The following is an 11,251-nucleotide window of genomic DNA, read 5'->3' as shown; positions in this document are numbered from 1 at the left end:
AATTTTAATTCTATTACAACTTAGTCTCTGAATTTCGACTCAATGCAACTGAGTTTTAATAATCATTTAAAAGTTTAGTTCGTAAGATTCATAAAATATATAATTTTATTTTTTAAAAACGTAGGGCCTAAAGTTTTAACTGATTAAAACTATGAAAATTAAGTTACATTAAGTCAAAGTTCAGGAATATCTAAAGTTGTGTTGAGTTAAAAATTTAGGGATTAAGATACAAGATTCATAAATGAAAAGACTAAAATAATTACTTTTCCTTTTATTTTTCAGTATGGACCTAGATCAAGGGGTATCTGATGAAGAATGGGCTTTACGCTTCATCAATTGGGCATCAATTGGACTTGCGTGCCGAATTGAATTATTCATATTGTCTTCTCTAATTTCTCTTTCATAATTTTTTTAATCTTAAATATTAATTAGGAGTATTTTAAGAAAAATGTCATTTGGTGGTTTAGACATTTTTAAATTTAATTATTCGCAGAACTTTTTTTTTGTTTTTTGTTAGTCTCATTTATTCAAAAAAGCCTACCGATAGTGTTCATTTATAAAATATATGAATTAAAAAATTATTCAAACCTTTTTAACTTTGGTTAAAATTATACAATTTTTCATTCTTAAAATTAATCCTACAATTTTACTCCTTTGGTCCTATTTATAAACTAGAGAGAGAACATTTTTCTTGAATTTATTTATAAGTTACTTTATTAAATTTTTTGCATGAATGTAATATTTTGTCATTCATTATACATAGTTATTTTTTAAAAAAGTATGTATATATTAAATAGGGGTAAAGTTAAAAAGTTTTTATATTTTAATGCAGAATTAACGAATTCTAAGTTTTTTCTTAATCTATATAAAATATATTAAAAGTGTCTTATAAATAAAATCAGAGGAGTATATTCTACTAAAATCACGTATACTTTCTTTTGTTTTAAAAATTGATACAAAAATTTCTCCAGAGAAAAAGAATAATATCCACAAAAATTTCTCTTTTCAGAATTTATATAAACATTTTTAAAGAAATAAAAGATAAATATGTATAATTTAATAATATGTGAACAACATTGGCATGCATGAAATTGCATGGAAGCCGCACACCATCACATTATAGCCATGGACAGCCTCATCGAAGCTTCCTCCTCCTCCTCCTTCTTCTTCTTACAAACATGCTCTGAACAAACTTATAGAGGTGGGATTGGGAAATACCACTCTCCCCTTGGTATTTTCCCATCCCATATATATAGGTTTGGCTAATCTTATGTAACAAGTAATCTCTTATACTAAATGTAACACCCCGAATTTTATGATTTAGGATGAGTAGAAAAGAGAAAAATTTATTAAAATTATTTATTTGCCAAATAAAGGGGGAAAATTATGGAATAATGATTTTAAGGTTTAGAGACATTTTGGAAAAGGTATTTCCCCAAAAATGGCTTAAATAATTTTAATAGATAATTTTAAGAGAAGAATGGTTTATTTTCTCTGGAAATTATGGAAAAATACTTAGAGATTTATATTTAATCTGAGAATTTTAGGATAACCAGTTGTGATGGATAAGAAAAATCCATTCAGGATATTTTGGTTTAATTTCTAGATATATCTTATATTTCAGAAAAATAGGAGAAAGGAATAGGATTGGAAGAATAATTATTTAGGAGGGCAAAATGACTCAGCAATCACGTAGTATACGTGCTGCCTCCTCCTCAAGACGTCTGAATCGTTTCTCCGTTGCACAGCTGGTCTTCCACGCGTCTAAATTCACTCCTCCATGTAACAGCTGGTTACCACGCGTCTAGCTCATTTCATTCGGTGTCCAGAGAAAAGAGAGATAGAGAGCACGAGCGGGAGAGAGAGGAAGCACGAGGAGGCTGAGTTGAATCTGGTGATCGGAGGTGGTATCCAGTGCATGCAAACCGATCAAACATTCCAGGTGAGCATCCTGATCAACCTCCCACCATTCTCTTTCCTGTTATCCGAGTGGTTATGGCGTGTTTGAGGAGAGAGAGACAGAAGGGTAGTGAGAGAAAGTGATGGAAAGGATAAGAGGACCGATGGATTCGGATTCTATGGGTAGATTGAAGTGTTTGACGTTGGTTTTCAAGCTTGCATGTAAGGTTGATACTCTGTCCTGAGATTACCGAACTGAAATAATATACTGGTATACTTAGACGTCGTTGCTTCTTGTTCTGGTTTTGGGTATGGGTTTCATTTGTTCTCCTCTGTTTATGTCAACCGAAAACAGAGGTTAAAGGGAGGAGAAGGACGCTTCTTTTATATATATATATATATATATATATATATATATATATAGTTTCGGTATAAGTATGTATATATGTGTGTGTAGATATATGCAAGTGTTGTTTGCTCTGTTCTTGAGTTTACCGAATAGAGATGGTTATGCCTGCAAGTTTTTAGCTTGGGGTTCAGTGGAAAAGAAAGGTTGATGACATATAAATATACGCTATATTGCTGTTTGAATGGGGGTAGTGTATGAGTGGTAGGAAATTGACCGTGAGGCTTGGGTGTCTTTTATAGTTAAAAGGTTGAATAGGGAATGTAAGATTTAAAGGAGGAAAAAGGAGAAAAATTTATGTGTACAAGGTGAATAAGTATGGTCAAATATTAGTCTTGGGTATGTGTTGAAAATCTGGGAAAACTTCCAGATTCGAAGCAAAAACATTTTACAATTGATTTCGACAGTAGTGTATATGTAAAATGATGTTAGAGTTACTGGGGAAGGGTCCCTGTGCAAATGAGAGTGGTTTAATGTAAAAGTTGCTGAGTTAGAGGGATATTGGGTTTAAGTCAATCGAGATTCTTAGAAGTTAATAAAGAGTGAAATTATAAATTAGGAAGTTAGAGAATTATCAAATGAAGTAAGAAATGTTTAATAGAGACTTAGTTGATGCTTGATAGCTAGAAGATTAAATATTGGTTTTGGATATCCTAAAGTTACTCAAGAAACAAGAAGGAAATTTGTGTTCTTAGGGTTTGCAAATGGTGAAGAGGAATTGTAATTGACTAAAGAATGTTTATAGAATCAAGTTATTATTGTTGAAAGGATTCAGAGGATTTGTGAGCTCTCTTAAATATGTATACACGTGTGCTGTCAAGTTAAATAAAGTTAAGCTAGGAATTTGCTTAAGGAAAATCAAGCTTGTTAAGAAAGAGGTTGAGCTTCTTGATTTGAATCCAAATAATTGAGGCTAACGGTTAATGTTGGAAGGTAGTCAAGTGTTTAAATGAATTATGCATGGTTTAGTGGGGATTCAAATGATTGAGTTATTTGACTAAATTTCTAACAAGGGAGATTGAATGTGTATTTATAAATGAGTACGTGTAAGTCAAAGTCATTTGGACTTTTTACTTGACTGAAACTCAAGTTAGTGGACTTGAAAGCACATGCATGTGAGACATGACTTTGTCCTTAAAATATAATAGATAAGAATTGTATGGATTTGGAAATTACAGTATGAAGTTAATTAAGCCAAGCCAATTTTAGAAGCAAGTTAGAAGTACAAAAATAATAATTTATACTCTAGCATAGGCGCCTAAGTGTTAGGTGTTTGGCATGGGAAGTGCTATAAAGTATATATTTGTGTATGTGTACACACTTTCGATTAGTAAGCTTGTAAGGCAAGGGGATAAGAGTAATTAAAGGCTAATAGAGATTGAAAAAGGATTGGGATTTAAAGAGAGATTTCTAATTTATGAATTTTAGTTGGATCAAGCATTAACCTACCCTTACTAAAATAATAGGTTTTGATATCTGCAAAAGCCTACCGAAGAAGCTAAGAGAAAGGAAACAGTAAGGTTTGATTTTGAAGCAGAAGGTTCAGGTAGTAGTTCTTTCCTACCTTACACTTGTGTATGATTGCTGCATGTCTGTTTGTGCCATATTGCTGTTTAAAGCATGAGAACATGTAATCCTTAATTCCTTGCATGGATTTTTAGCTGTGATCACGTGTAGCTGATAGACATGGGGCAGTGATTGCCAATTATTTGCGCAGTATTTATTCAGCTTGTCTAATAGACATGGGACAGTGATTGCCAATTATTTGCGCATTATTTATTCAGCTTGTCTATCTGTCATTACGCATAAATGCTTAATTGCATTAGCTTGCAAGGTTATGTTCCACTTTGGCTTGTTTTGCATGCTTTACGTAATCTGCACATTTGTTTGATGGAAATTACTACTATGGGGATTCTTCGGAATCTCACCCTCCAATTTATGATGAACAGTGAAGGCTAGTAGCTAGAAGGACAAGGAGGTTATTTAAGAAGAAGGTGAGCTGGTTGAAGAGCAGAGATACCTGTTATAATTCTGTAAATTGTGTAGCAAAATATCTTAATAAGATTATACTTATTTTATTATATATGTTATTTGGGCAAGTAACTTTACTTGCTCTATGGAAATATTATTTTGTATTCTCTATAAGGAGGTAAGCATTGCCAGGTACACGTATATGCTGTCATGCTTTATTTTTAATATAATATTATAAGATTGTATAGTATGAAATTATTTTAAGTAATAATAGATTAAGTTGAATACAGGGTTGATATTGGATCACTCATCAGTTATCTGAAGGTTTGAAATATTTGATCAATGGATTCCAATGTTAAAGGGAAAAAAAAAATTTCACTGTCTTTTTCTAGGACGGAAACCTGGTGTTAGTGATTCACAGACGTTAAAATAATCCTATTAATATATATAAAAGTAAGGTCTTGCATTAAATACTTTTTAATAATTTTTTTAATCTCAATCATAATCTTCTAATTTTTAATGCTTCCTACTAAACAAAACCATTAGGTTTTGCTCTTTTTAAGATTTGTCCACTTATAAGGCTGTTAAAATTGCTGATGTGGGTTGCTGACTGGGCAAGAGGAGCGGGTAATTTTGCCGACCTGGCTTCTGACCTGCACATAGGACAAAAACAAAATAGTAGAAACATAGGGAAGACATAATGGACCACTTTTAATCAAGCCCAGGAGCAAACTGAATCATGCCACATATTTTGGGTTTGGAAAATAGAGCCGAACAAAGCATGACCACATGCTTGTTTTTTGTGGCTTGCCAAGGCCTCCCTACTCTAATGCTCTACAACTCCTTCCCCAGCCTATGCCCTATAGCATCATAAGCCACCGCACAAATTCTAACCCTTAATTATTGTGGCGCCGACAATGGAAACCCTTGATTGATTTTTTTGAATAAGAACTGGATTACTATCTATTCAACCAAACAAAGCATTACAAGGACTAGCTTCCTTAATCAAGATCCACCTCTTCAAGCCAAGGTGGAGATTGATCAAGGATACAAAATTTAGCCTCCATAACATAGGAAGCTTTTGCAAGATAATCAGCAATAACTAGATTTTCTCTAGGACTATACATTAGTAAAACCTGCCATTCTCTATGTATGATTTTCCTAACTTCATCTACCAAGTCACTGAAAGGGTAATTACAATTAGAGCCCCTATTACAAAAATCTAAAGCTTCAATACAATCTGAGTGCACAACAATGTTCCTATACCCTCTGCTCCAACAAAGATTAAGGCCCTGAATCATTGCAATTAATTCTGCCATAGCCGGGGGTACAGAAGAAAGTTTGCTGCTAAAACCAACAAGCCAGTTACCCATTGCATCTTTGACTATGCCCCCATAGCCACTCTTCCCATTTGGGAGCACAGAACCATCTACCTGTAGTTTAACATGTTCATCTGGTAAGGAGACAATTGGTGACATGTTCACAGAGTTTCTACCATAAAATTTACAGTGCTCCAGAAGATCTTTGTCCCAGCAAGCTTTGAAGAAAGACCTCTGCGCATTAGTGACATTGGTTGTGTCTGGATGATCAAAAAGTTTGTTGCAACGTGCTACCCAGATGTCCCAACAAACATAACCAAATAAGATGTTCCATTGAATCTTCTTTGTTTGACTGTAACCTGCTTCACGGTTTAGATTCCATTTGACCTAATCACTTCCCTGCAAAGAAAAGAAAGTAGACCAGTGGGTTGGGTCTACCAGTGTTTTCCATCTATCCTTGGCATTTACACAGTCTCTTATTAAATGCATCGAGTCTTCCTTGTTGTCGCATTCAAACGGGCATAAGGCCTGGTTAGAGAAACCTCTGCGCATCTTTAAATCTGCAGTGTGAGCACGTCCATGTGTGAACAACCACATGAAGGACTTTATTTTCTCTGGTACTTGCCACTTCCAAAGTGCTTTCCAAATGTTCTCTGGTTGCCTCTAAGTACCTGCAAATAAAAAATTGTATGCAGACTTGAAAGAAAAAGTACCATCAGTGGATGGTTTCCAAATATATCTATCCTCTCCTCTCTCCTCCCGGGGTAGATGTGCACTCACAATACAATTGATGATGTTATGGGGAAACCAGTTTTGAAGTTTAGCAATATTCCATCAACCACATGGATCCACATAATCCCTCACTGCTTCATTTCTATCAATAAAACCCTCCAAACCCTGAACAGCTTCTCTGAGAGGGAAATTTTTATTTGACCAATTCTCAAACCAAAAAGAAATGGTGCGACCATTCCCAATCTTCTTTCCTAAACCCTTTTTGAAATGTTCCCACATCTCACACATTCCTTTCCAAGTATGAGAAGAGTTTATTTTCTTTGAAAGATGAAGTTTCTGCACATCTTCAAAGCTATATTTTGATTTTAGCACTTTGACCCAAAGAGTCTCCTGTTCAGCAACAAAATTCCAGCATAGTTTAAGAATGAAAGCTTCATTTTGACGTCTTAGGTCTTTTATGCCTATGCCTCCTTCCTTTCTGTTCAAAGTTACTTGATCCCATGAGAGTAAGTGGAGTTTCTTTTGATGTTCCTTGTCACCCCAGAAAAACCTTCTGCTTTGTTTTTCAAGCTCTTTTAATAGCATCTTAGGGAGCAACATGGTTTGCATGTGATAGGAGGGTAGGCTGTTGAGAATCGCTTTGACAAGAGTAGCTCTGTCAGCTAGAGTGAGATGTTTCCCTTTCCATCTTGATAGTTTCTGTTGGGTTTTTTCCATAATGGGGGCAAAAGTATTGTAAGAAGCCCGTTTATGAAGGAGCGGGATGCCAAGGTACTTTCCCAAGTCTCCTGTCAGACTAACCCCCATTTTTTGACTCATTTCTTGGGCTCTAGAGAAGTGAACATTCTTGGAAAAATAAATTTTTGTTTTTGCTCTGTTCATTTTCTCTCCTGAAGCCTTGCAAAAAGTATCAATGCATTTGAGCATCACATCCACTTGAAAGGTAGAAGCTTCACCAAAAAGAATCAAGTCATCAGCAAAGAAGAGATGAGATATCAAAGGTCCGTCGGGCTTAATTTTAATAGGCTCCCAGTATCCTTCCAAGATAGCATCTATGATAATATGGCTAAGTTTCTCCATGCAGATGTTGAAAATGTATGGGGAAATAGGGTCCCCTTGTCTTATTCCTCTGGTTGGTTTGAATTCTTGTGTTTCTTCTCCATTCCATAGCATGCTAAAAGAGGGAGTTGAAATGTAAGCCATAATGAGATTGCACATAGGTTCTTCAATACCAATCTCCCTGATGGCATTATAGATGAAAGACCATTCAAGACGGTCATAAGCCTTTTCCAAATCTACCTTAATTTCCAACCACCCTTTCTGGCCTTTCTTAGTTCTCATGGAATGAATCACTTCTTGTGCAATGATAATATTATCGCTACTCTGCCTTCCCTTTATGAAGCTATACTAATACTTTCCAATAATCTTAGGGATAATGCTCTTTAATCTTCTACTAACAATTTTGGTGATGATCTTGTAGCTAACATTGCAGAGCGAGATTGGTCTAAAATCCTTGATGGTTACTGGGCAATCAACTTTGGGTATGAGCACTAAGTTGGTTTTGTTGATCAAATCATTTCATTCGGGAAAATCAAATTTTTCCTTAACCATCTGGCAAGTTGAGTTCCCAATAAGATTCCAATACTCTTGGTAGAAAAAAGCTTGTATTCCATCTGGGCCTGGGGCTTTGAAACCCCCTAGGTCAAAAACTGCATCCTTAATTTCTTCCTCATATACTACTGTAGAGAGAAGGTGTCTATCCTCCTCACTCAAGGCTGGAAACCCAGTGTCTGTGTCAACATGAGCGGGGTTTGTTATCTCACTCTTGAAAAGGTTCTTGTAGTAGTTGAAGGCTAAGTTTTTCATTTCATCTTGATCCATTATCCAATCTCCCTGATCATTTTGGAGCCCATCAATTCTACTTTTCTTTCTCTTAATGATTGTAGAATTGTGGAAGTATTTGCTATTTTTATCCCCCCATGTAAGCCAGTCACATCTTGATTTTTGGTACCATAATAGTTCTTCTTGGGCAATGACTTTGTTATATTCCTTCCAAAGATCATGTTCTGTTTGAAACAAATATTGATTATCCCTCCTTCCTCTTACACGCTCTATTCCTTCAATTCTTTTTAGTAACTTTTGCTTTCTTCTTGGGATATTACGTATTCGAGAATTATTCCATGAATCAGCTTCCTGACTGAAAGTTTTAACTTTTTCCTCCCAAGTCTCTTTCTCCCAGCTTTTCTTTATAACATCAATGAAGTCCTCCTCTAAAAGCCAACCAGCTTGGCATCTAAAAAGGGCCTTGACAGTTTTGCGAGTATGGTCTGGGGCTGAATTGATGAATAAGGGTCTATGATCAGATCCAAATTTGCTCAGGTGGAAGACTTTGGAGAAGGGAAACAAATTATTCCATTGTAAATTGGTGAAGGCCCAATCAATTTTTTCTTTCATCATGTTTCTCTCTTAAGTGTATCTTTCTCCCACTACTTCTAACTCCATGAGATTAGTATTAGCTATAGATTCTCTAAATTGTTTCATGGTAGTGTAGTTAGGGCAAGAACCACCCACTTTATCAGATTCATATAGGTAGGAGTTGAAATCGCCTGCTACAATCCAAGGCTCTTGAGTTTGGTCATTTAGAATTCCAATATCATCCCAAAGTTCTTTCCTCTTCATAACACAAGGTTCAACATAGATGCATGTAAGTAGGCACTTGAAATTTTCCTTTAAAGAGAACACTTTAACATGGAGCAACTGAGTAGTTGAATGAATATGTTGAACAAAAAATTCAGACTCATTCCAAAGAAGCCAAATCCCCCCTGCATACCCAATTGATTCAAGTCTGATCCAATTACTATGTCCCAACCTCCTGACAATTTTATTTGCTTTATCCCCACTCACTCTCGTCTCGAGAATAACCAAGATGTCAACACTTCTTCTACCAATCAAATCTTTCACTCTTCAGGGAAAATTTTTTGAGGCAGCCCCTCTAGAATTCCAAATAATCAAATTCATTAAGAAATATGTTGAAAGGAGGGAGATATAGAAGGGAAACCTCTTACTTGGCCTCATGTGGGAGGGGTTCCGTCTGCTTCTTAGCAACTATCAACTCTTCTGCTACATCTTGTGTCTCAAACCATTGATCACTGTTTTCTATCACCTCTGTAATTTCTTGACTCAAATTTGAGGCTATTTCACAATCAGGGGGTTCCTTCATTGGAGAGTTAACCTACTTTTCTAGTGTCACTTGCAGATTTTGAACCACCAGACGTTGTTGGCTTTTTGGGCTTTTCTGAGATTGTGGCTCTTTTATTCCAGCACCAACATCTGGGCTTCTTTTAATATTTCTTTCTTCAGAAATCGTCAAATCCATATTTGTGATGGACCCAATCACAAGTTGGTGCAATCTGTTGGGTTGTTTTTTCTTTAAAATTGGTGAGACTATTTTGGGCCTCGTCCCCATGCTCCTCTTTTTACCACCAAGGCTTTTCTTCTCCACTTGCCAGTTTTTTTCCATTATACTTAGGCTCTCTTGATTAAAACCCACGTTTTTAGGCCCATGATAGGTGTCTTTTAGTACCTTGCTTTTTCTCTCCTTTTCTACCTTTCTTTGACTGCCATTCTCTTTCATATCTTGTACCTTGCTCTTGCTACTTTCCCCTTTTTCTGTTGAACTAGTCCCTTGAAAGGACACTTTGGGTGCTGTAAAGATTTTTTCCTTTCCCAGTTCAGATGTAGCTTCTTTTTGTCTCCATTCAGTCACGGGAGTCTTTTTTTTGTTAGTTCTTCTTTTTAGAGTTCCTGACATCTTGTTCAGTTTTAGTTTCTCTCAGTATTTCAAATCTCGTCCCACCATTTCCTTTCTGATCAAAGGTCTTTGACTTCTCTTCCCCATTTGTCTTCATATGCTGTTTCTTCTCTGCTTCCCCCTTGTTAGGTCATTGTCTGAATGTCTTTTTAGCCTTCATCCATGTACCAAATTCTTTAGTGATTGAGACACCTAGCACTCCAACCAATGGATGACGTGGCTGGTCTTCAGCAGCTGTTTCCGGTCTCTCTTTCTCCAGTGAGTTCATGTCTGGCGAGGCTTGAGTTTTTTCCAGTTCTGCATTGAGTGGACAATCTTCTTGGGTATGCCCATATTTCCCACATTTGAAGCAAATAATGTCTAGGCCTTCATATTCAACTGTGTATACGGTTCTCCTGATAACAAACTTGGACTGCAGCTTTTTATTTAGATCAATCTCAACGCTTACCCTTGCAAATTTTCCCCTTTCTACCATATTACTGGAGCTTTGGTAGTGTGCCAGAGTATTTAGATCAACTTTAAGAGCACGTCCGATCATATTGCCCAGCTCCAGAAGACACTCCTCTGAGTAGCAGTGAATTGGTAGAGTCGGTACCCTCACCCATATTGCAAGCTTCTTAACTTTGTTGTAGTCGGGATTAAAGTTTGGGCTCCATCTTTGCACAGCTAGGTAGTGCCCCTGTATGATCCAAGGTCCATCGTAAAGTAGTCTCTTATTCAGCTCCCTGTTTGTGGTTCTGAACACAAAATAGTTATTTGGCAAGTCGACTAGCTCAAAGTTGTCATATTTCAGCATCCATATGACCCGGTCTTTCATCATTTGTAGGCTGGTAGCTCTGCCCATTAACGTGATGATCAGAGCATCCTTCCATGGCATACATAACTCCCTCAGTCTCTCATCCGAAATGTTAAGCTTCGGAAGACTGTCAAAAACTAAAAAAGAGGAGCATTTTCTTCTTCTTCAGCTAGCCATTCCATCATCTGTTTTTCATAGTCCAGATCATTGTTCACATTGTCATCTCTTCCAAGTAGCTTAGCTTTATATGAGATTTGGGTCTTGATTTGCGTCCTCTGTTTTTGCTGGGTCTTCGCTTCAGAGTTTGTCACTTTCTC

General features: G+C 36.3%; 1 protein-coding gene across 1 annotated transcript; it reads right to left on the bottom strand.

Moving 5' to 3' along the window:
* Nucleotides 1-10,268: 10,268 nt before the first annotated feature.
* Nucleotides 10,269-10,982, bottom strand: LOC114732736 (uncharacterized). Its single transcript, XM_028920071.1, has one exon. The coding sequence runs from the start codon at nt 10,980-10,982 to the stop codon at nt 10,269-10,271; it is 714 nt and encodes a 237-aa protein (XP_028775904.1).
* Nucleotides 10,983-11,251: the final 269 nt, after the last annotated feature.

The sequence above is a fragment of the Neltuma alba genome, unplaced genomic scaffold (genome assembly GCF_004799145.2).
Source record: "Neltuma alba isolate B1F8T4 unplaced genomic scaffold, ASM479914v2 tig00012932_pilon, whole genome shotgun sequence".
NCBI classification, from domain to species: domain Eukaryota; kingdom Viridiplantae; phylum Streptophyta; class Magnoliopsida; order Fabales; family Fabaceae; genus Neltuma; species Neltuma alba.
This window is presented reverse-complemented; position numbering and strand designations above follow the sequence as displayed.